Source organism: Scatophagus argus, chromosome 7, assembly GCF_020382885.2.
Source record: "Scatophagus argus isolate fScaArg1 chromosome 7, fScaArg1.pri, whole genome shotgun sequence".
Taxonomy (NCBI): domain Eukaryota; kingdom Metazoa; phylum Chordata; class Actinopteri; family Scatophagidae; genus Scatophagus; species Scatophagus argus.
The window spans coordinates 11,508,119-11,532,611 of NC_058499.1; the positions used below are offsets into that span (position 1 = coordinate 11,508,119).

The window sequence follows — 24,493 nt, forward strand, 5'->3', positions numbered from 1 at the left end:
AGCCTGCTGGGTGAGGTAAGAGGATATAGATGTTAGGGACACATTAAATACATTCTTTACAATACTTAATCGGTTGACCGCTGTTGCTGATACTGTAAATACTGTGTTTTTGCTATTACAGAACTCTGAAGCTGTCTTAAAAATCAGATGTTTTTTTCTTTTTCCTTACCTATGCAGAGCCAGGAAGACCAGATCCAAGTCATAGGTAATCTGAAGAACATCTCCATGGCGTCCAGTAAGCTGCTGCTAGCTGCCAAGTCTCTGTCTGTGGATCCAGGTGCAGCCAACGCCAAGAATCTTCTAGCTGTGGCAGCAAGGTGCGATAAGATGCAGATAACACCTGATGTGAATCATATATCCTCTTTGTCACTGATGAATGTTGTTCAGTATTTGCTGGTAAACTGGACCATTTTGTCCTGAATGTGAATCTTAGTCCAGCTTCAAGCCTGCAGAAAGTTATGAAAAATTCAGTTTCTATACCTAAATGTCACAAAACATCTCCTTGCTCAATCAGTATTCTACTCCTAAGCTGTCTGTCCGGCATTGCTAGAAGGAGTACGTATTCTTCCCCTAGTGAGAAGCCAAGCAGCTGGTCCCACAGGGCTTTGGGCCTGAATGACTTCTCTCTGTCTAATTAGGAAGATGGAAGCCTTGGCTAGGGCCTGTCTGTGCTCAGCAAGGCTGAACACAAACTCAAGACAATCTCGTCACTCCTGTGCGCCATGTTAGGCTATCTGCTGTGAGAGGACAGCAGAGGCAATGCATGACTAGGGGAACTAAAAGCATGTGTGAGTGAGTGTGAGTGAAGCCAGGTTGTGTGTGCATGCAGAAGACACATGTGAGAGCTAAAAAACCTTTGTCGCTACCTGTGTGTTTCAGGGCAGTGACAGAGAGTATTAACCAACTGATCACGCTCTGCACCCAGCAAGCAGCAGGACAAAAGGAGTGTGACAACGCCTTGAGGGAGTTGGAGGTAGCCATCCTCACGTACACTGTACCACACACAGAGACCACCTTCTCTTCAGGCCTGTTTCTGCTGCGTGTACATGCCTGTTTGTTTTTAATCAAGGAAAACAGGTGCATTGCATTTGTTTTGCATTGATTTATTATAGATGGACAAGCAGAATTACAGTAGCCGAATTAGTGCCGGATTTATCAAGGCAGTACATTCTAATCAGCTTGATTTACATTGTTTCTAATTTGGCTGATAAAAGTATAAAATCATAGCAGGAAAGTTGAGTGTTGTGTCCAATGTGATTTTTATCATTGTCATGTCTGTCTGTGCACAGGCTGTCAGAGGCCTCCTAGATAATACCAACGAACCCGTCAGCGAACTTTCCTATTTTGACTGCATTGAGAGCGTCATGGAGAATTCCAAGGTGGAGGCTTTCAAAATAATTGCGTGAACTTTATGCTTTAACTATCAGAAGTATTTTACATAGGAGGCAGCTGACGATCTAATTTGCTCTCCATTTCCTAATGCCTCAGGTCCTCGGAGAGTCAATGGCGGGCATTTCTCAGCACTGTAAGACAGGCGATGTGGTGGCCTTCGGGGAGAGCGTGGGTGTGGCATCCAAAGCTCTGTGTGGGCTGACGGAGGCTGCAGGACAGGTGAGATCCGTGCATGGCGCTAACTCATTTTGAGTTACTTCTCTACTTGGGGAAAAACTAATTGTTTAGCAACATTGATATAGCCCTCTAAAGAACACATTCAAAAGGAAAATGAAACACCTCTACAAGGTGGAATTCATTCATAGTGGGATATTTTCAACTGAAAACCATGACAGTGAGGCAGGTTTCATTGGAGTTTTTATTGGCTCCCACTCTTAAAGCAGTAAAATGATATCCTCACTCCCATGCAACATTCATTTTTCTTCTCTGGAAAAGGGCAGAGAGCTCTTGTTCTCCTCTTATGCACCATGTATACAATATGTTATGTATGTATCTGCTCAGGCACCTGGACTGCCCTTGGGAGGTGTTTGCTTGTCTGTGACAAGAAAGGCGATCTCGGAGGACAATAACAAAACTGTCTGGTGTCAAAGTGATACGTTAATATAACTTTTTGTTTTCTATTCTATAGGCCTCCTATCTAGTAGGTGTGTCTGATCCCAATAGTCAGTCAGGCCATGAGGGACTTGTGGATCCCATCCAGTTTGCAAGGGCCCACCAGGCTATACAGATGGCTTGTCAGAACTTAGTGGACCCAGCCAGTAGTCCATCGCAGGTAAGAGGCTCCATGCCGGGCTAGAAGACATTCCAGGAGCAGTGCCTGGCACATGGGGAATGCACTTGGGACAGTTGTGTATATAGATTCCGTGCACTTTAATTAAATGGCTCATTAAGTTTGAAAATCTTCAAATGGACCTGAATGCTGTAAATAATTCACTCTACACACCTCACAGGGAATGCCTCATTTAAAACTTATCTGCCTCCTATTTATTGGTGTTTCTATGCCAGGTCTTGTCTGCAGCAACAATTGTTGCCAAGCACACCTCAGCTCTCTGCAACGCCTGTCGCCTGGCTTCCTCCAAGACCTCCAACCCTGTGGCCAGGAGACAGTTTGTGCAGTCAGCCAAAGAGGTGGCCAACACCACAGCCAACCTTGTCAAAACCATCAAGGTCAACTCCCCAACTGATCAAAACGTTGAGTGTAAATTTGTTACAGAAATTTTTTCAGTATGTGAGTAGCTGTGAACATGCATATAATTGTGTAGAATTCAGTCATATGAAAAAATACAGACAAATATTAATATGGCATTGTCTTGTTTCAGGCCTTAGATGGGGATTTTTCAGAGGAGAACAGAAACAGGTGCCGTGTTGCTACGACACCACTCCTTGAGGCTGTAGAAAACCTGTCAACCTTTGCCAACAACCCTGAGTTTGCGAGCATCCCAGCTCAGATCAGCAATGAGGTATTCATCCCCTCGTATGCTTGGTTTGAGGATAGATTTTCAAACATTCACTGTTTTCAGAAACATTTTTTATTGTCATTTTTTTCCCACTTGTCCTGCAGAGGACCTTGCAGCTACTCTTCAGAGAGATTTAATGAATATGTGACTTCTGCTCTCAGTCCTCTTTAAACAAGCACCTTTATATGAGCCAACACAGCTAGGCTTGTACAGTGAACACGGGGGGAATTGGACTGAGGTCTAATAAAGACAAGAAAAGACTCGAGGAGAACGATGGATTTTTATTTTTTCAATCAGACTAGAACAAGTTCTCGTACAGTCTTCTAAAAGCTTTATGACTGTAATCTTTTGGAGGGCAGTGTTTAACGGCACTCTCTCTCAGCACAGCTGCTCTAATCTTCAGCTTGTTAATCTAATTGTCGAGGGGGGCTTTGGCTCGGATCATAAAGACTGAAGGTGCTTCTTCCTGCATGTGTGTAAAGCTTTGTTTCTAATCTCATCCGTCCCTTTGATTGCACCTTTGATCTCTCTGAGGTAGTCAAGGAATATTAACAACTGTATCATACCAATACGGCTATTGAACTGTTACCTGGGATGTTCTTTCACCTGCACCAACCTTTTCATTTCCACAGGGCTCAGCAGCCCAGGAGCCTATTGTGCGTTCAGCGCGCTGCATGCTCGATAGTTCCACTTACCTTTTAGAAACAGCCCGCGCACTGGTCCTCAACCCCAAAGATCCTCCCACATGGTCCATACTAGCCGGGCACTCCAGAACCGTTTCTGACTCCATCAAGAGCCTCATTACCTCCATCAGGTTGGTGTGAATCCCACCTACTGCCACATCTGTCTCTGCAGGATTATCCTGAATCAAAGTTTCCAATGGTTTGCTCACAGTTGGTAGAAAAAAAAGTTTCTGAAACCAGGGGGCTTATTCTGTGATGTCTGCTCAGCTAAGCAATAAATTGCCACATTACTTTCTATCTGCGGAGATTCCTGCTGAATGGTAAAAGATTAGCGAACAATACAGAGCAATGATGAGATGATAAGCTGTGGTGGATCTCCAACACATTTTATCAAAGGTAACGCCCCACCCACTCCTGTCTTCATCACCATCATCCTCCATTCACATATGTACAGTATTCTCACGGCAGCAAAGGCTCATAATAAGATGACTTTGATTGTAACCTGGCTGACCATATGCTTTAAAGCAGGGGTGTAAAAATATTTCCCTTTGGAGGACACCTATAACCTTTAATTGTTAAGATGTGACCTAGTCCCAGGATCCCCAGCTCCGTTACCTGACTGGCTTCCTGTGCAAAGTATCACTCTATCTGCTGTACTTGGATTATGAAAAAATAGTAATTGGGGATCCTAAAGAGAATGTTTACCTCACAAAAAATAAAACAGCATAAAACAGCAATTAATATCAGGCCTCTAGATGTTAAATTGTGTGTTTATTTTAATCGTCTGACATCTGTTAGAAGGAGTTGTTTGTTATTTTTGGAAATAAATTTGTTTGCCTTTTGTTCAACAGTTGGATGAGAAGATTGATATAATTCTTGTATCTTTGTGCTAAATGTGAAGCTGAAGACGATTAGGTAGACTACCAAAACAATAATGGTGGATTTTTTTTCTACCTTTGAATAGAGGATTCTTTTGTATGATAAAGTAACCTTAAGTCTGCTGCTGACTTTGCTTCATATTTAGTTTACAGATATGAAAATGGTATCGGTTTTCTCATCTAACTCTGGTCAGAAATGTGAAAAAATATGTTAGATTTTGCATTTCTGTAAGTTAATTTTAAATTTATTTTCACAGTTTAGTCAAAATGTATTTATTTATGTATGTCTTTTTCAACATTTCTGACAATAGGGACAAGGCACCAGGACAGAGGGAATGTGATTATTCTATTGATAACATCAATAAGTGTATCCGAGACATTGAGCAAGCTTCCCTAGCTGCCGTCGGGCAGACCTTGCCCTGCAGAGACGATATCTCTATGGAAGTGAGTTCAAGTATCCCATCAGCTTTATCTTGTCGAAGAGAAAGAGCCTAATTGGATCCGTAGTCTTTCTGTTGTGACTTATAATGCAATGCTCTGCTGTTGTAACTCACTAGGCGCTCCAGGAGCAGCTGACGTCCTCAGTGCAGGAGATTGGTCATCTGATTGATCCCGTCTCCACAGCAGCCAGAGGCGAAGCTGCCCAACTAGGACACAAGGTCCTGGTCTCACCATATATCCTGTCATCCCCATGAGATGGTTAAGAAAAAACCCATTCTGCCTGTTTCCTATCTTGTGATCCAGCCTTTCCTCATGCAGTTCTCTCACACTCCTTCTCGCAGGTGACCCAGCTGGCCAGTTACTTCGATCCACTCATTGTGGCATCGGTGGGCTTGGCCTCCAAGCTGCACGACCACCAGCAGCAGATGACCATCCTAGACCAGACCAAGACCCTATCTGAGTCTGCCCTACAGATGCTCTATGCTGCCAAGGAGGGTGGAGGAAACCCAAAGGTATTTAGTTCATATAGCCACAGTGTCTTTAGCCCACTATGACCTCTATTTCAAGGCTGACCTGTGATAGGGAAAATTTCAACAGGTCGAGACACTAATGCACTCTTTTTTTGTCAGGGTAGATCTTGGTTTTAAGAGAATCAAGACATTCTTTACTGCTGAGCATGAAGAATTTACTTCTGCCTCTACGTCTGTAATTCTCTATTATATGTTCTTCTTTCAGCTATTAAGACATTTGCTCGTATTAAACCCATACAGAACAAAGCCGCAGGAGTTCTCACTTGGTTTTATGGCTCTCTATTAGTGTTAGAATTGATTTAAAGATTCGACTGATCATTTTTTAAAACCCATTCACTGCACAACTTCTAATCCCATTCTGGGCGTCATTCTGCTGTTCCCCAAAATTAATTAGAGCCACAAAAATTTAAGTGGGCGTGTTAGGATCTACTATTGATATTCTGATATATGTTACATACCAGCAGTATGCGACTGAATCAGATGCTTCTCAGTTCACGGAGAGCAAACCTCCTGTGTGACAAAATAAAGGCTTAGACAGTGTCACAGAAACGTTAATCAGCTGACCGTGTCCTCAGGCGTCCCACACCCACGATGCCATCTCAGAAGCAGCCCAGCTGATGAAGGAGGCTGTGGACGACATCATGGTGACTTTGAATGAGGCGGCCAGTGAAGGGGGCATGGTCGGGGGCATGGTGGAGTCCATCGCTGAGGCCATGGGCAGGGTGAGCAAAGGTGTATTTGTGTGAGTGAGTGTGCCTTTACAGAGAATGCGTGTGCTGTGTGTGCGTGTGATACCATCTCATGAGAAGTCTGCTTATGTGGTTTGAACGGATTGCAGGTTATTTGTCTGAAGGCAAAATGAGCTTTCTGCTGTTAAGATCAATTCCACAGTGGGTGTGCTGAGAGTGTGTCCTTGTCAGTGACTCTCATTAGTCCAGTAGATGACAGATTTTAAATCCACAGCCCACTGGTGATGTTAACCGTCATTCATCCTGCAGGGGGACATGCCACTGTGTTGGCAGGGCGGTTTATAATTGACAATGATCTGCACACAGTCAGACATATACGCTCAGCTTATATCTTATTCTTCACTTTTATCTTTATTTTTATTTTCATTTTTACCCTCAACTTAAACATATGAGCGCAGCCTCCATTAAAACTCCATTAGCATGTATTAGCAAAGTGGAACGCTTTACAAGAATGCATACTTGAAAAAGGTTTATATGTTCTCACTAATGGCTTTTTAATTATTAAGAAATTATATATCAATTAACAAGTTCTACTATAAAAAGATCCTGCCAAATGGGGTGCATCCAATGTTGGTATTGCCGGCATTGCTCGATTTATTTTGTTAGTGGCCTCTTAAATTAATCAGTCTTAGTCTGGACTATCTGAACTTGATTAAACCCTTCTTTATATTTATTGTAAAGTGATGCCTAACTAAATCTTAAGTCTCACATAAGCTCTAAAATAAATAAGTACTAAAAAGTTAAATATAACAGGTGGATGAAGGAACACCACCCGAACCTGAGGGCTCCTTTGTGGACTACCAGACCACAATGGTGAAGTTCTCCAAGGCCATCGCTATCACTGCACAGGAGATGGTGAGTACACTAATGCACAAGGATATCTGTGCCTGACTGTGTGTGTTTTCTGTTACACTTCCGGTCTACAGTGACAATATATGCCAATAGAGCTACAGAAACATTAATTTCTGCTTGTGCTCATGATGTACGTTCTCTTGCTTGCCAGATGACTAAGTCGGTAACCTGCCCCGAAGAGCTCGGTGGCCTTGCCTCTCAGGTGACAGTGGACTATGGACAGCTAGCACACCAAGGACGCCTTGCTGCTGCCACTGCAGAGCCAGAGGAGGTGAGCAGGCGTGCTCTCTCTCCTATTGAATATGTAGGGGAAATGACATACTCTTATGAAAGATTTACACGCTATGCATTTCTGTAATTGTCGCACTGAAATATCAGCTTGGGTGTGCATTTTACACCAAAAATGCTTTTGGATGTATTCACTGACACACCGATCACAGCAGATGTTTTCTGCTCTTTGATATGACACCCCTTCCTCAAGGCTGCTCCGGACAGTGTGAGATCAAATAGAAATAAACCCCTCCAGCATCCATCTGTCTTAAGACCCACATCCTTTCTTAAAGCTTGTCTGTGCAGTCCAGCAGTGTGTGGAAACATTGCACTAATAAGCACACAGCTCTTATCAATATCTTGTGTACAGCAGACTGCTGGAAACCCTGCTGGTTACCATAGCGACATTGGGCCTAAAAGCCTATAGTGATGCTTATACCACCCACCCATGAATCTCAGTCTGGAAAGTATGGGTGTAGTGCCAGCATTCCCTCTCAGAGGGTGTTTGAAATCATTTTTTTTAACCAGTCACTGGATAAGAGACATGCCAGTTTAGGACATGATTGTAATTGTGTAGTACAGTGATGCAAACGAGGAGATGGATGCGGTGTAAGCGATGCCTTGTTGTGCTTTCAGGTTGGCTTCCAGATAAAGACACGGGTGCAAGAGCTGGGCCATGGCTGTATCTACCTGGTCCAGAAGGCTGGAGCCCTGCAGCTCAGCCCCACTGACAGCTTCTCCAAGAGGGAGCTTATCGAGTGTGCCCGAGCAGTCACAGAGAAGGTAAGCCATGTGAACAGACTCTGGTACAGCATCTTTAACTCTTGCCTACGCACAAGCAATAGCTTCCAATCCATCCAACTGTCCGTCCTTTCAATTTTCATGTTGGTGTCAAATTTCTCCAAAAAAATTTTTTCAGACTTGTGCATTGTAGTCCACCGCTGGTTTATTGCTTTTGCTGATATTGAGCTTCATGTGATTGTTGTTGTACCATGTGATGAAACTCAGTCCACTGTACAACTCGACTTGTTGGTGTATATACCTTGAATTTTATGGAAAGTCTGTTTTTGCTGTCATAACTTGCAATCTCTGCTGCTTGAAGTTTGGAAGCAGCGCCAACTCAGCATTAGCATTTTTATGAAACTTTATTTCATGTATTGCTCAGTACCATTGCTGTGTATATATACTGAACTAATAACGAACATAGAAGTGTGTGCGGCTGCAACATTTGAGAAGAGGTAGTGAAGATATGAATAATTTTTTTGTATGCTGTTGCAGAAAGGATTTTGTACTTTAATTATTATCCATTATTTATTATTTTTAAGGCTTACCTTTAGCCTTAAAGTTTAAGAATATAGGTTTAATATATGTTATTTTAGGTGATAATAACTGGTGCTTTCCCGTAGTGTTGTTGTTATTATTGGACAATTCATGCAGGTCGTGAGTGTATGCTCCCCTGACCATCCTCACACTGTGCAGTTAATAATAATACTAATGCCTCCCTGCTGTGACCCTCCCAGCAGCTGGCCACGCTGTTCACACATTAGAATTTCTCTCCACTCTGAGGCTATGATTTGATTCGGGTCTCATATCAAACTTGAATAATTTGGGGTCTCTTGACTGCTGATATGTGAAGCTTGTGCCTCATTGATATGTACCTCTCAGGGTATTCTATTTGTTTGTGAGGTATTGGCAGGGAGCTTTCTTCAAACGAGATGTGTGATTTGCAAAGTCGGGCTCATTGACTTAATGTGATGTGTGCAGTGGACTCGCTGTAGTTTGGTTTGCAGTCCCCTTTCAAAAATTATTTTTTGGATTTAATTTGGATGCCATCTTGCTCCCAGCGTCCTCCTTTATCCCAGCTCATACATATATTTCACTCAAAAAATTTGCAACCTCGCTCACCTGGTTTATAAAGGCCTCGCCCACATCCTATGAAGAAGAAAATCTGATGTTTAATCATTAAACATGTGCAGTAATCACACCAACTCTGGGGTTATTTTAGCTGTTTTTACACCTCTGAACACAGCATGTTTCAAGGATCTCTCTGCATGTTTCATGTTCCAGGTGTCCTTGGTACTGTCAGCACTGCAGGCGGGGAACAAAGGCACCCAGGCCTGTATCACAGCAGCCAGCGCTGTCTCTGGCATCATTGCTGACCTGGACACTACCATCATGTTCGCCTCAGCTGGAACACTGAACCCTGAGAACGAAGAGTCTTTCGCAGATCACAGGTGCAAACAAAACTAACGATATAATGTGAAATGAAAAACCACCAGAAAATCACCAGAAAAGAGAACCAATAGATGATGATGATGAAAAATGGGCAATTGATTAATAGGTTTCATGAGCACAAGAGAGCTTAGCTTTCAGTTGCTAGGTTTTCACACTACAACACTACAGCTCCCTTTTTCTTTTGATGACTCACTCATGAGAAGTGCAGTTTGCCAATGAAGCTGAAAATTCAGATGATTTGCACCTAATGAACATAATTGAGATTTGTCCCTACTAAACACACATTTTGTTCGAAAAGCAACAGCTTCCTCTCATATTGCTGGTACTTGAGTGTGACTGTGGAGCAGATTGTGACACAATGTGTCCTGTCCCTCAGGGAGAGCATCTTGAAGACAGCCAAGGCGCTGGTTGAGGACACCAAGCTGCTGGTTGCTGGAGCTGCATCCAGCCAGGAGAAACTTGCCCAGGCGGCCCAGTCCTCAGCCAAGACCATCACCCAGCTCACTGAGGTGGTCAAACTGGGAGCAACCAGCATGGGCTCCGAGGGCCCCGAGACACAGGTGATGAAAATCCAAGCTACTAAAGAATTACTAATAAACCCACAGATGTTTCAGCCATATGTAGGCACAGTTGCAAGGCTTTTATTTTGGATTACTTTTTAATTCCACTGCTAATTCCACCCTGAGTCCCACTGAGTTTTAAGCAGCTATTATAATTCAGTACCATTATAGTATTTTAAAATAATGAATGTCTTCTGTCTTTCTGCACAGGCGGTGATAGATTATGTGTAATTGCAGTTTCGTCTGATACACATTGTGTCTTCTCTTCCCTCTGTGTGTTTGCCTCTATCTCTGCCCGCCATTAAGTTTGAAGTATCACGACGAGGTGGGAGTGATAAGGGCTGCAGTGTTAAATCCTCTCCCCAGGGTGCTACTGATAAACCTGTACTCTGACCATTGTGCCGTATTGATACCAGCTCTATCTCCTCAGGTGGTTCTGATAAATGCAGTGCGGGATGTGGCCAAGGCTCTGGCCGAACTCATCGGTGCCACCAAATGTGCCGCCGGCAAGCCAGCCGACGATCCGTCCATGTATCAGCTAAAGAGCGCTGCCAAGGTGAAGAAGCGGACTACTAGACAAATGACTGTCATTTCTGGTTTAGCTGCTTATTGATTTCAGCAACACCAGTCTGCAATTTATTATTCAGCTTCTGCTTCCTCACTGAGGGGAATACATGTAGACATGTATTCTTCAGATGCTCTCTTTGTATTATTCCTGTGTTTAGTTTGACGTATCTGGAAGCACAAGCTCAGGGTTTTTAAAAAGAATGATATGACAGTTCTTATCAGGTATTCTCTTTTTCTGCCGTATCGGTATGTGGGAGCAGACCCGTCACTATGATGTGCATACAATTGTGTGTCTGTATGAGAGAGAAAGAAAGCATCGGTGTGCTTTACTGAGAACTATCTATAGGACATCTCGTATTGTGACCGTTGAGACTGTGGTAGGACAAAGTTTTTGAATCCACTTGACTGTGAAGACCTGATCTAAGTAAGGCTCAGCCTAACTATTCTATTTGTCATGTCAAGTCAGGTTTATTTATACAGCTGAAAAACACAAGTTTGTCAAGTCAGAGTGCTTTTCAATCTGCTCAAGACACCCTCTATTATTAGACACTTGGTTCGGGCAAAGAATAATTTTACATTGAAAACTTGAAAGGTGAAACAAATGGGAAGAAAATCAGAAAAAAACAGCACATGAGGGAGGCTTCTTCGAGAAGATACAGATAGGCAATGGGTGGCATATGTATCGAGGGGGCAGAAATAGTTGTAGGATTACAATATAAGAGACAAAGTTATAAAGCTAAACAAATAAAAAAAAGTGAAGTTATAAAGTACACAGAAAGTGCAAAACAAAGCAAATGCAATATGATACAAAGTGAACAGTGTAGAGGTTTTTTTACTGTGAAGAAAGAAAAGACGTTGAGCAACTTCCAGGTGGCAGCAGTGGCTGTGAGAATCTGCATGAAACGTACACAAGAGATGCCAGAGTTGCCATTTTGCTCTTGATCATCTTGAACGCTGTCACACCAAGCAACTGCTGAAGAATAAAAACTAGTGATCACTGCAGCAGCACGCTGTATTTGTATCAGTGACAAAATCTCACTCTGAATAGATTTATTTATTTTTGCCCCAACTATCAATCCAAGCGCAGCATTTAGCTCTTTAACTCTTGCTTTTGGTTTCTTGTGTTTTTTCATCTAAATGGAATTAGGGCCACCCATGGACCTGGTTATGTTGACAGATTGTTTCTGTTCCTCTAACATATGGCGACCTCCAAATGGGACCCTCTCCAACTCCTGGCCATCATGTTGCTCAGATTCCTAACTTAATAACAGACATCTTGCTCAGTGTAGCCCAGACAAAAAAGAATGTGTCACTATGAATAAAGCATCAGGGTTTTGTTTTGTTTTTTTTCCATCCAAGGTGTCAGTGAATGAACTACATTACCAGCAGTAAATCAGCCTCTTTTAATTTGAAACACATCCCTCAGTCTTTCTTTCTTAAGCAAGTGACATCTTTGTTGTTAATTAGAGAAGTGAAGCCACAGTGAGGGAGGAGGCAGAAATGATTTCTTCTAATGTAATGCTTTGCAGCTGAGGAGAAAGAGCTCCACCTCCTGGTTTGACCGTGAACCTCATCATTTATTCCACAGGTCATGGTGACGAATGTGACGTCTCTTCTAAAAACAGTGAAGGCAGTGGAGGATGAAGCAACGCGTGGGACGAGGGCACTGGAGGCCACCATTGAGTGCATCAAGCAGGAGCTGACAGTAAGAGCGCCTCATAGGCCCGAGCCTCCTCTTTATGGTCTTTTGGGACTGAACTGATGAGACACAGCCTTTCTGCTAAGCTGGCTCAAACAGGGTCAGGGATATCTATGTCTATTATTCTGAACAAAACAGGAGAGCTTTTTGTTCTTTTTTCCTTTATTATCTGTCCAGCTCCTTTCCTTCCTCCTTCCCTCTCAGCCCCTGCAGGTTTCTCACAGCTCTTATCAGGGTCTGGGGTACCAGGTGCACACAGAGTGAGAAAGGACAAAGATTTCAAGAGCTTGTTTTTTTTGTAATTTAATGCTAATCCTTATCAAAGGACCCCCCCCCCCCTCTTTACCAAAAGCTGTGGCTAAGGCCAAATCAAACACAGTCTATCTCACTCCTGAGATCAAGACATCAAGTCCTCCTCACTGTCTGTTATTATACAGAGTCTATGGGGACTCTGACGATGTTCCCATCCATATGCATACATCTGAGCCTCTGACACGCCTGTGTCCAACTACCTGTGTCGTTGGTTCTACATCATGTCAGGTGTTCCAGTCCAAGGACGTCCCAGAGAAGTCCACCACACCAGAGGAGTTCATTCGCATGACAAAGGGCATCACCATAGCAACGACCAAGGCCGTGGCTGCAGGCAATTCGGCTCAGCAGGAGGACGTGATCGCCACTGCCAACCTGAGCCGCAAAGCCGTCTACGATATGCTGACTACCTGCAAGGTGCTAATCCACACTGCCCTGCCAGAACAGGCCCCACACAGACATCACCAGGCTGTCAGGGAACCTAGCCTGCTGAGTGCAGATAGGACATTAGAGTCTAGTCTACTTTATGGCTGCTCCCGCTGGTAGTGACTCACTTCTCTGGTAGTCACTTTTCAAAGTCGTGCAGCAGAGCATCAGTCAGGATGTCCTTCAGCGACACAGTGTAGTGCACTTGTAACAAGACAGAAGGAGAGAAGGAGCATTGCAGGCTACGCTTTTGAAAATCAAATCATTAGAAATAAGTTGGGGGAAAATTATTTGAAATTATGGTGAATTTATTCGGTATGAATTTGATTTATCATTGGCACAACATAATGTACATCTCCTCAGGTAAAATTGCATAAAGGCTATTCCAGACCGCACACAGCGTATTTTCACTTTTATATCACGACCTGTGTTAAATCTTAATATGCCAGTGGGAATAATTTCTGTGTCCTTTTTCAGCAAGCAGCCTTCCACCCTGAAGTGAGTGAGGAACTGAGGAGCAAGGCCCTGCAGTACAGCTCTGAGTGCACCACCGGATACATCAACCTTCTGGAGCAAGTGCTGCAGGTTAGAATGAGACGGTGACATGTTCCATAAATAGATGGCTGAAGTAACGTGTGCGTGTGTGTGTGTGTGGCTACAATGTGAAAGAGTGCATCCTGATATTTAATTTTACCAAGTTAGGTGCTACAGGTTTTATCTGCACTATTTACTCCTCTGCTAACAATAAACTAATTATAAATCTATAAATTGATCCTACTATGAAGTATCATCCGTGCAGTCAGAGCCCAATGTGGCTTATGTGTCTGTGCCACAGACCTGCATTATTATCCAGAACCTATTAAAAACAAATGAATAAAATGAGCTGTACTGTTTCACTGGATGACTGGAGCACTGGACCAATTTCTCATACTGTACACGGTCCAGCTGATGTAAATACTCCCCAACAAATGCACCATGCACTCATGTTTCAGTAATGTTTGCTGAAAACTACAGAGCTTGTATAGTATCTATCTGTAACAAATAAATCTTAAAAATTCTTCTTTTTATACCTTACATCAGGGTGTACCTCTGCAGAGGATTGGATTTCATTTCTGAGCACCCTGTTGCATAAATCTGCATATTAATCAGCGGAACCTATTTTCATTAAATTCCTCAGTCCATAATAACACTGTGCATGCATTAGGTGAAGACAGGGGTGTTGACGTTTAATAACTGCTAATTAATGTATTAAGTAGTTAATTAATTATCTCACTTGCATAATTAGTTCTAGGTACATCATGTGGATCCTGACAGGATGTTAGACTACCAAAAGTCCCTTATGTTATAATTTGTTGTCTAGTATAAAGAGGTTGTTTTATCAATCAATCATTTGCAGAACTACTTCCTTTCAAATTTTACTTTACATTTACTTGTGTCTTGTGCCTGCTGGGCTGTTGTATTCTCAGGTGCTGCAGAAGCCCACAGCCGAGCAGAAGCAGCAGCTGGCCGCACACTCGAAGCATGTGGCAGCGTGTGTGACAGAGCTCGTTCAGACAGCTGAGGCCATGAAGGGTGAGGCCACACACACACTGCCGATGCACGCTCTTGTACATAATGCATGCAGACAAAAGTTAGGCTTGTCAACTTTAGTCATCAGTGACCCCATTCTGACTGATTTCAGGATTACATGGACCATTTAACACACCTGAAAGTTGTGTATATTTAATATATGGTATCTCATGAAGCAGTATAGTGTTAGCTTGTTTGGCGCTTTTGTGCTGTCCAGAAATTGCTGGCAGCAGATTTTAATTTTAAAATGACTGTGAGACATTATAGCCACCGTAGCATGAAACTAGGAAAGCTGAAATTGCAGAATACAGTCAGTTTGATGCAAGTGGATTCGCGTCAGGAGCCAGCTCAATTTGATAAAATGTAAAAAGCCATGATAGGATTGTGGAGATGTTAGAGATTAGTCAAAGGAGTTCTAATCCTCTTGAATGAAAAAATATTATAGCGTTATTGAGTCAAGCCACCAAACTGTCTGCGTCCGCGACAAAGACGGGTCATGAAAATCTCTTTAGAATATTGAAATCGTAGCACCGTGCAAATTGTTCCAAATTAAGCTCTGTAAGGATGGCTATGACACAAACATAGCAGAGTGTTTCCTCTAGAAGCTGCACTGCTGCATGTGACAGGAGTAATAGATTGTGTTTGGATGAGAATTAGATTTCAGTGTATAGCCTGAGACCCAGCGGGGCTATCCACTTCACCTCTCTAATGTCCCATGTGTTCTTTCCTTCTCTCTTTCCTTGCTGCCTCAGACGGAGGTAAGTGGGATGTGGTGTGTTTTGTTCCTCCAGATCACTTTCATGGAGTCCGAAGGGGGTAGAGGAGTTAGTCAGCTTGGGGGGGGGACAGATTTCCCCAGAGCTCAACATAATCTATGAGAGCATCGTTCCATCTGCTTTACCAAGCTGTTCCCAAACAGCACTGTTTTATGGGCACTTACAAACCTATAAAAAAGACAATGATCCATCAAATGTGCGTTTCTTTTAACTTTTAGTTTATTTAACTTTGAGGCATTACTGACATGTTTGGAAACACTTCTTTGCAGTGTACAGAGCTGCAGCTGAAATGGGATGAGATTTTGGTCTTCGTGATGCATGAAAAACTGCATGCTTTTTTTTTCAATAAAATAAAATGTTATCACTGGAGTTATTCTGCTGGTGTTTCTTCTGTAAGCCTGTAACAACCAGCTTTTGAGTATGTGATGTTCCTGTTCAGGATCAGAGTGCGTGGACCCCGAGGACCCCACTGTCATCGCCGAGACCGAGCTTCTTGGAGCAGCAGCGTCTATTGAAGCTGCAGCCAAGAAACTAGAGCAGCTGAAACCCAGAGCCAAGCCCAAGGTATAAGTGCCCCTCTCAACCTTTTCCACCCACCCACACACACACTCAAACCCACGCACAGCTTTTTGCCATTAATCAGCAGGGAGAGACTGTGGGCCAAAGGTAGGAAAGGGTGACAGTTACTTTGAAGTGGAGTCCTCTTTTTCCATGACTGAGCTGCGATCTCGGTGTCATTAAAGGAAAGAAAAAAAAAATGTTGCTTCGTTACACATAGCATGTCGACCCACAGCTGGTCCAGTGAGCTAACATATGATGCTCAGAAAACTTTCTTCAAAGGTTCTTCTGGACATTATTTTGAGTTGTGTTGCCAGGAGACGCAGTTACACCGCTGGGTCCTCGAGCTTATGTTGGATCGAGTTCAAATGTGTGATGAACTGTTGTGACCCTTTCTGAAAGAGAGGGCCTCTGTCTTATTGAACTTATTTCCTTTGTTTTGTTGCCGTCATTCCTACACTAAACTTAGAGAGGCTTTTTCAGCCTGTTTTTCAACCCCCCCCCCCCCCCCCCCCACACACACACACACACACACTGTGGTATTGCCTAAAATACAAAACTAATTTCACCACATCATACGCAATGAAAATAGTCAGAACATGGGAGGCGGCAGCGATAGTGCTTTTGGAAAGCGAAATTACTTTCATGTTGTTCTGTATGCAATGCAAGGTTGTGTTTGTGGTGTGCCACCGCATGACTGTGTTGTTTGTTTATGTGTCTCTGGAGACTGGATAGTTGGATCCTAGTGCTCTTCCTTCTGTGCCTGTAGTGCTTTCTCTCTTTTCTGTTCCTCTTCCCGCACACAAAGTGATTGTCAGCTCAACCCTCGGCCTGTTTAATATAAAGGACAGTGTATTTAGGTTACCCCTGTTTTAATAAAGGAACCACATAATGCCCTGTCTCATACTATAATTCCACAGCTACAGACTGCATTTATGAGGACCTCTATGTTTATGAAAGGGGATTAGTGAGTGAAAGGCTTTTCCTCTTGGATGTCAGTGTCTCCCTCTAGTGATCTAATAGGAGGCAAGCCTTACCGAATAGCATTTAAGGGAGGGGGGATACCCCTAAACTGTACTACGTCTTTCTTAACACGCAAGGAGAGTTCAGTTTTTGTTTATAACCTTATAAGCTCATCCACTCCGCTAAGCAGTCTGAAACAACGGCAGAGCACCACATGAGATTTTATTCACAGTATGATAATGTTTGCCCTCAGTTATTTGTTTTTATTTAGACAGAGCTAACAAACCGTTGCATCTAAATCTTAGAGACATTAAGCCATCCTCAAGTCTGTAAAATAGCCCACCGCATCCAGAAAGGTTTTATTTATTTGTCTAAAACAACTTGGATTCTCCTTGTTCCTCCTCCTCCTCCTCCTCCTCCTCCTCTGTACTCCCTCTGCCCTCTACTCCTTCGTCCCTCCCACCCTATAAGGAGGGAAGGCTCTCCTGCTCCCAGCATGCTTCCTTGCCCTGCCCACCCCTCATCCTCTCTGAGCCGTTGTAGACCTGGAAGCCTTCTCTGCAGGGCTCTGTCTGATATGTTTGATATATTAGGTTGTTATTCAGTCCAACTATATATCAAACATATTCCTACAGTGTCCCGCCCTGTCTCCAGCCACGTGTGCCTTATGTGTTTATGGAGGTCAGTCACATGTTGGTGACCGCTGAGGCAGAGATGGCCATTTGTTAACTGTCTCTGAACTGATGCTCCTTTATTTTCATTGTTGTATTTGGTTCATGTTTGGGAAATGGGAACTCGTATCCAGCTGCTACTCTGTAGTCACTGTAAAATAATCATGTTTGGTTTTGCTTTTTATGAGAGATACGGTTGAACTTTATGCTGTCTGCAGTTTCCACTGAGGACACTGAGGTCATGCACATTATTTTTCTGGGAAGTTGTGAACTTTAGGAAGCTTGAATGGGTGACATATTAACTTACTTTTTTTAATACTCTCTGTATGTAAATTTTACCACCAAACGTTTATTCCTGGCAGTGTAGAATTGTTTTTAAAACAACACTTAGACAATAAAGTTGAACAAATCCACATACAGTATTAAAAACTGAATCTTTTTTTGGTGATCATGCCTCATGACATTAGTATTTATAAAATCCTGCTTACAGCCATGGGTGGTCTGGTGACATAGTATTAATATGTGTTTTCACTTTCAGCAGGCAGATGAGACTCTGGATTTTGAGGAGCAGATCTTAGAAGCAGCGAAGTCCATCGCTGCAGCAACTAGCGCTCTCGTTAAATCTGCATCAGCCGCTCAGAGAGAACTGGTGGCACAAGGCAAGGTCAGTCAGCATGCATCCTCAGTCACTGTATGTTACTGATAATGTGAAAGAGTAAAATATACATTATGCTTTTCTACTCAATGTCTGCCTCAGGTGGGATCCAATCTAGCCAATGCAGTGGATGATGGCCAGTGGTCTCAGGGTCTCATATCAGCTGTAAGTTGTTTAGATTTTCAACTTCGACACTTTTTCTAATTACCGTTTGAACCATGACCCAGATTAAAAGTACGTCTTGCTGTAGGCGCGTATGGTAGCGGCAGCCACCAGTAACCTGTGTGAGGCAGCTAACGCCTCAGTGCAGGGCCACGCCAGCGAGGAGAAGCTCATCTCTTCAGCCAAACAGGTTGCAGCCTCTACAGCTCAGTTGCTGGTGGCCTGCAAGGTGAAGGCTGACCAGGATTCTGAAGCCATGAGGAGACTACAGGTGAGAAGCAAAGTAACACAATTTTAATTCATCCGTGGAAACCGCGTACATGTGGACTGTGTGCATGCTAACTCTGATATGGTCTGTTTGAAGGCTGCTGGCAATGCGGTGAAGCGAGCTTCGGACAGCTTGGTGAAGGCGGCTCAGAAAGCAGCATTTGACAAGACTGAAGATGACAGCGTGGTGGTAAAGACCAAATTTGTTGGAGGCATAGCTCAGGTGAGACAAAATCCTGAAAATTGTTTACGTGAGACCTGGAACAGAAATTACTCCTATTGTGTGGTTTGCCCTTTTCAGAGAATGTTTGCACCTCTCGCTGATATGCCAAATGCCAAATGTTGTTTTTCTGAAATTCTGATGAGCTGCCATGGATAAACAGCCCATCAGCTTCATTTCAAAGCTGTTTACCAGGTTTACCAGACACCCACAGCTGCAAAACATCACGTCTCTTGAAGACTTGAGAACTTGCTTCCTTTTCATCTTATCAAAAAAAAAAAAAAAAAAAAAATGACAGTAATTGAAAAGCGAGTGTCTCTGTGTGAAAACTCCAGGGTGTTACAGGAAGCTAAACTTTTCATCTTGATTGACTCGGTTCCTGTCTGAGTCAGTGGTACACACCAGCTAGGCATCAGCTTGTCAGTTTTTCTGTTTGACCAGTGAAGCTCATTGATGTCTGATGGTTGTTGCACTGAGAGGAGCTTTGGATGACTTTGTTTCTTTTTAACCACTTTAGGCTGTGATTGGCCAAAATAACAACACTATTATTTCATTATTTCAAAATGTTACAGCCGAATGTTAACTAACCTTATACTCATAACAAAAAAACGTCTGATTAGTGAACTACCAATGGTTGACAGCTAATACAACAATAAAGCACATGCATTAAGATTGCCATGAAATTAGCTTTTTGTGTTTTGCTGTAAGGTTTAAATGCATCATTATCAGTCTTCTGTAAATGAACCCCATATAAGGACATTTGGTTCATTTTAATGTAGAATTTGTCTCTATAAGATGGTTCCTGTGCTTTATCCAATGTGTTACTGCTTGGAGTTAACAAGCTGTAGTTGAGCACTGTGCAGCTATTGGTTTTTCATATCAAGCTATCCACAGGACTGGGATTACAATGAGTAGAAGGCACATTTTCTGTCAGCTGTTCCCATTCTCCTCAGATCATTGCGGCTCAAGAGGAGATGCTAAGGAAAGAGCGGGAGCTGGAGGAAGCACGCAAGAAGCTGGCTCAGATCCGACAGCAGCAGTACAAGTTCCTGCCCAGCGAGCTGAGGGAGGACGAGGGCTGATAGGCTGAGTGGACGCTCATGTACGCCATGTTGATGAAATCCTCATGTCATGAGGAGTTGTCGCCCGTGTAAGATTGGCTGCTTTACTCTCACATAACCGAGGAATATACAGCACTTGAAACAGGCCTGTTTGGTGAGAAAAACAAGTGCCTGTGCTCTTTAGGGTGTTTGTGTTTGTGTGTATGTGTGTGTGTGTGTGTGAGAGAGAGAGAGAGAGACGTGTGTATGTATTTGTCAGTGAATGGCATTGACATTCAAAGTTCAATACGGAGAAGGTTGTTACTGACGTCACTATAGGCGAGTCCAGACAGTATGATCAAGTTGTATGATAAATGTATCATTGCTTTGCGAGTGTTACATAATCATGAGCGTTACTGACTGTTACAATCACAAATTGAAGATGTTACAAATGCAGAGGTCCCCTATAATCATTGAATGTCCTTGTAATTGTTGAAGGTTTAGAGCAATTGGAAATGAACTGATGATATTTCTGCATCTGGCAGAACAAGCCTAAGGGTCCATGGGGTGGGAGTGGGGGGCTCATTTCACCACTGGCTTGCATGCACCATGATGTCTATACATATCAACGAAGCTACTAACCAATAGAGTAGTTTAAGTGGGAAGGCACTTGTGTTTTACTAATATTAAATGTGAACTTGGGGATTTGCTGTTAAATTAGCAATTAGCAATGAAAGTTTTTGATTGAACTACGTTGTTCAGCTTGGCACCAAACAATGAGGGGTTCAGAGTCAAAATAGAAAGAAAATAAGAGACCACTGGCCAACACTCACTATAAAGATATTTATAGTTGACTCTACTTTTATTTAAGAAAGTAGTCAAAGATCAGACTGGTGTAATCTTTGTTATTCAGAGAATCTGGACTATATGTGACCAAACATATCCCGCTGCTTGTACATCATCTCACTTCTTGTAACCCCACCAGTTCTTCCCTCATGTACACAGAGTGTGTAAGGAACGTACGCTTACATTATTTGTCATGTTTGTTCTCTCTCTGTCTTCATGCTTTAATTCATCTCCCCGTTAACACTGTCCAGATTTTGTTCAGGTACCCACGGTACTGTACACACACACATTCTCACACACACGGTTATTTTCCACCAGTCACAACCCTGTCATGGAAGGCATTTTCACTTTAGACTGACTGTCTGCAATACATCACGCTGAATATTCTGAGAAGATATTAATGAGACTCTGCGCTGTTATTGGTTATAAGATTGGTCGTCTTATTATAAATGATATTTGGCTTTGGGCTCTTGTATGAAATGGTCATATGTTATGCACTGAAGTTTCTCATAAACATACGCACTGAAGAAGGCAATTTAAATGTTCCAGTATATTAAATCTGGAACGTTCTCCTGACAAACTAGAAGGAAATAGATTTAAGCTTTGATTGAAGAAACTAATTCAATTGTTTGTTTGTTTTTTTTTTTGTTTAGTATGTTAATGTAAAATATACTGGAAATTTGAAGCAGTTCATCTCCTCAGTCTGTCCATGCCAGTGTCAGGACTGCATTGTGTACTAGTGCCTTACTTGAGTCTGCCCTGCGAGCAGCTGAAGATCAGGCTGAGTGGTGGGAGCCTGAGCCTTGTCCTCTCTGGATCAAACCATTATGCCAGTCTAATCCCCATCGGGGTCTTAATGTCACCTAGTCCTTTGCCATACAATTCAATGCCTTGGCTGGTGGCCCACTTGCCTACAACGTTATAATGCTGATATAAAAGGGCATCTGTGGATACCTTAGGATTTAGAGACCATATCGCAAGACTAATACTAGACTGCATTCCATGAGCATGTGGCAATTTCTGTTTGAAACTGAGAAACTGTTGAAATCTTAATGTTAATTCTCTCTTAAAAGCTGGACTAAAAAATCCCTCGTTTCATTGTTTAACCACTATAAAAGAAAAATACGGTTTTTTTTCAGTAAGTGTAAGAATTATGCTGAAATATATTGTCTAACTGATTTGTGTGGGTGTTAAGAGAAATAGAAAAAGTTACTAGCTCTGTTATGAATAGGTGTTGTGCTTTCTTTAACAGACTGCGTTAGTTTTATGATTTCATGCTGTATGTATAATATTTATCTGGTCACAAAAGTATTTTTTGTATTCACTAAAAATAAAGAGTTTAAAACAACCAGTAAGATGCCATTAAGATTATTTTTATCTTTTTTTTTTCCTATCATTGCAAACAGTTGACTAAAGAGATGTTAGAAAAAAAGGTCATCCTGCATTCTTTCCAGCAGATGTCAGTATTATCCTTCATAGTTCAGTCAGCGGGGTCAGGGGATGTTTGGACAAATATGTGCTAGTGGAAGGATTGGTAAAGTTAGCCAGACCAAATATGGACATAGTGGATGTGCTATTTTTTTTTTTTTTTTCTTTTTCCTGGTTCACAAACCAGACCTTGAAGTATGCAGTGATTCCCATTTGGATATTAATTGTGCACTCAAAGGTTACACAGCTTCAGAGCTAAAGCTATTCAGAAAGTTGCCCCAACTTGACTTTTGTTGCCAATGGTTACAAACCAGATTTGAACTTGACCTTGCCCCCCCGACATGTCCACATGTGGCACAAAACATATTTCACTCTGAAGCTGATCTTCTCAGCAGCATACAGAAGCAAAGTGTGTGTGAAGGATGGTTTGAGGCGGCCAGCACAATACACTGAGTCCTCCTAATGAACACCATATTTGGTTGTGTTGAATGTTTTGGTCTCATGCAAGACCAGGCCACACAGTGGAGAGGGGAAACTGGAGCCATGTGTTTAACTGGGAGTGCCCATCTACTGCTCTCTCTCTCTCTCTCTCTCTCTCTCTCTCTCTCTCTCTCTCTCTCTCTCTCTCTCTCTCTCTCTCTCTCTCTCGCTGGAGGATGTTTGTCTGGTTAACTTTGTATGGAGCTATCAAAACCTCAGTAGATGAATGATGTAAATCAGAGATGTGGCCTGGCTGATTTTCCCTCTTATTCTCCTGAACTTCATGATTTCAGACTAGTTAGTAAACCACTCTGTTATTGATCATGCACTTATATTTTTTTTCTGCAAAATTTCCATTTGACAGAAGAAGCCCCATGGTCAGCATGATGGTTGTAATGAAAAATAAAAATATTTTCGCGTGCACTCAACCACCCCTCTGTTCTCTGTTCAACCCAAATCTTTTTCTCAGGCTCTCTCTTTGTTTTTCACTTCCTGATACTCATTTTCCTGCAATATGGACTCTAGATGCACTTTGTTGGCACTAAGTTTGATGCCTGACACGTACACTAATCCTGGCATCCTTGTTGTACATCTCTGGCATATACTTGCTGTGTTGGAAGGCTTCTTTTGCAGTCTCTCTGACTTGTGCCATACCTAATCCCCACAGCCTGGCAGCCATTTAGTTCAGGCTTTGTTCCACGATCAAGTTCTCAAAAGCGAAGCCATGTTAACCCGCGGCTAAACCAAATGACACCGGGTCAACTCTCCACTTTCATCGTTTCATCTCTAATCTACAGTATGTTAAAAAAGCCATGGCAGAGCAACAGCAAATGCACCTGGCTGATATGGGCTTTTTCAGTTCTAGTCATATGTTAATATATTTCCCGGGATAGACAAGGGGCCAGTTACTATATGCTCTGAAGTAATACTGTGCACAAATAGAGTCACAGCTTGTGCTAAGAACAGCCTCAGTGAAACTGAGAGATGTCAGACTAGAGAGATATGTAGCCAGTTATAGCATGTTAATAATACTCCTTGAAATTGCAATGTTAATTAGTTTCTTAATTTTCCTTAAATATTACTACACAAAGCAATGAGAATTCTTTATGTATTGAAAACAGACATAAATCTGCCTGTGAACTGACTTGGCCGATATGTTTTGTATTTGGAACCCAGTTCTAGTAAGGCTAAAATTATCAAACAAGTTGTCAGAGTATCATGGTTTCACAGCACAGAGGAGAGGAAAACAGCCCAGAGTCTGTTTTAGCCACTTCTAGAGAAAAGTGATGGGAGAGGAAGTGAGGTTTGGAAAAAAATGCACATCAGGAAAGGCTTTTGGGTTCTGGGCTGGGCCGTCCAAAGCATGCTGCTGAAACATCTCAATCTGAATCTCAGTTGTCTTTTCTCAACTAGAACAAACTGTTTCAGCTGTAAACTATGGGCCATGTGAGGCACATTCTATCCTTTGTCCTTTTTGGCTGCTTTCCGAGCACACCTTTGATTTTTATGAAAGTTTAATGACATCTTCTTTGTAATCCTATCGAGATTGACTGATGTGCACAGAACACTAAGGAAGGGGTTTAGCAATGTTTCAGCAGTCATGTCAAGCCAAGAAATGTCCAGCTTGCCCAAAGCTGATAAAACAGTGGAAACCGGCATTGTTCATGGGTTGAATGGCTGTAGTTAATGTTTGGCTTCAATCCATTTTGTCAGAAACTTTCACATAGCTCGGACCCAAAGACGTTATGGC

General features: G+C 42.5%; 1 protein-coding gene across 5 annotated transcripts in view; it reads left to right on the forward strand.

The window, feature by feature from the left end:
• Nucleotides 1-22,181, forward strand: part of tln2b (talin 2b) — a 77,018-nt gene extending 54,837 nt beyond the window's left edge. Inside the window, exons 30-58 of one of the 5 annotated variants that reach the window (XM_046394389.1) lie at nucleotides 178-317; nucleotides 880-973; nucleotides 1,290-1,379; nucleotides 1,489-1,611; nucleotides 2,081-2,224; nucleotides 2,458-2,643; nucleotides 2,772-2,912; nucleotides 3,542-3,723; nucleotides 4,782-4,914; nucleotides 5,028-5,129; nucleotides 5,253-5,423; nucleotides 6,017-6,163; nucleotides 6,944-7,045; nucleotides 7,194-7,313; nucleotides 7,949-8,095; nucleotides 9,380-9,546; nucleotides 9,924-10,107; nucleotides 10,538-10,663; nucleotides 12,263-12,379; nucleotides 12,914-13,099; nucleotides 13,586-13,693; nucleotides 14,575-14,680; nucleotides 15,430-15,435; nucleotides 15,893-16,017; nucleotides 18,184-18,309; nucleotides 18,403-18,465; nucleotides 18,551-18,733; nucleotides 18,827-18,952; nucleotides 19,903-22,181. In XM_046394389.1, coding sequence (XP_046250345.1) covers nucleotides 178-317; nucleotides 880-973; nucleotides 1,290-1,379; nucleotides 1,489-1,611; nucleotides 2,081-2,224; nucleotides 2,458-2,643; nucleotides 2,772-2,912; nucleotides 3,542-3,723; nucleotides 4,782-4,914; nucleotides 5,028-5,129; nucleotides 5,253-5,423; nucleotides 6,017-6,163; nucleotides 6,944-7,045; nucleotides 7,194-7,313; nucleotides 7,949-8,095; nucleotides 9,380-9,546; nucleotides 9,924-10,107; nucleotides 10,538-10,663; nucleotides 12,263-12,379; nucleotides 12,914-13,099; nucleotides 13,586-13,693; nucleotides 14,575-14,680; nucleotides 15,430-15,435; nucleotides 15,893-16,017; nucleotides 18,184-18,309; nucleotides 18,403-18,465; nucleotides 18,551-18,733; nucleotides 18,827-18,952; nucleotides 19,903-20,031 — 3,774 coding nt within the window. In that variant the 3' untranslated portion in view covers nucleotides 20,032-22,181. The remainder of the gene's footprint in view (nucleotides 1-177; nucleotides 318-879; nucleotides 974-1,289; nucleotides 1,380-1,488; nucleotides 1,612-2,080; nucleotides 2,225-2,457; nucleotides 2,644-2,771; nucleotides 2,913-3,541; nucleotides 3,724-4,781; nucleotides 4,915-5,027; nucleotides 5,130-5,252; nucleotides 5,424-6,016; nucleotides 6,164-6,943; nucleotides 7,046-7,193; nucleotides 7,314-7,948; nucleotides 8,096-9,379; nucleotides 9,547-9,923; nucleotides 10,108-10,537; nucleotides 10,664-12,262; nucleotides 12,380-12,913; nucleotides 13,100-13,585; nucleotides 13,694-14,574; nucleotides 14,681-15,429; nucleotides 15,436-15,892; nucleotides 16,018-18,183; nucleotides 18,310-18,402; nucleotides 18,466-18,550; nucleotides 18,734-18,826; nucleotides 18,953-19,902) is intronic. The other 4 variants (XM_046394391.1, XM_046394393.1, XM_046394392.1 and 1 more) reach the window with 4 other exon arrangements.
• Nucleotides 22,182-24,493: the final 2,312 nt, after the last annotated feature.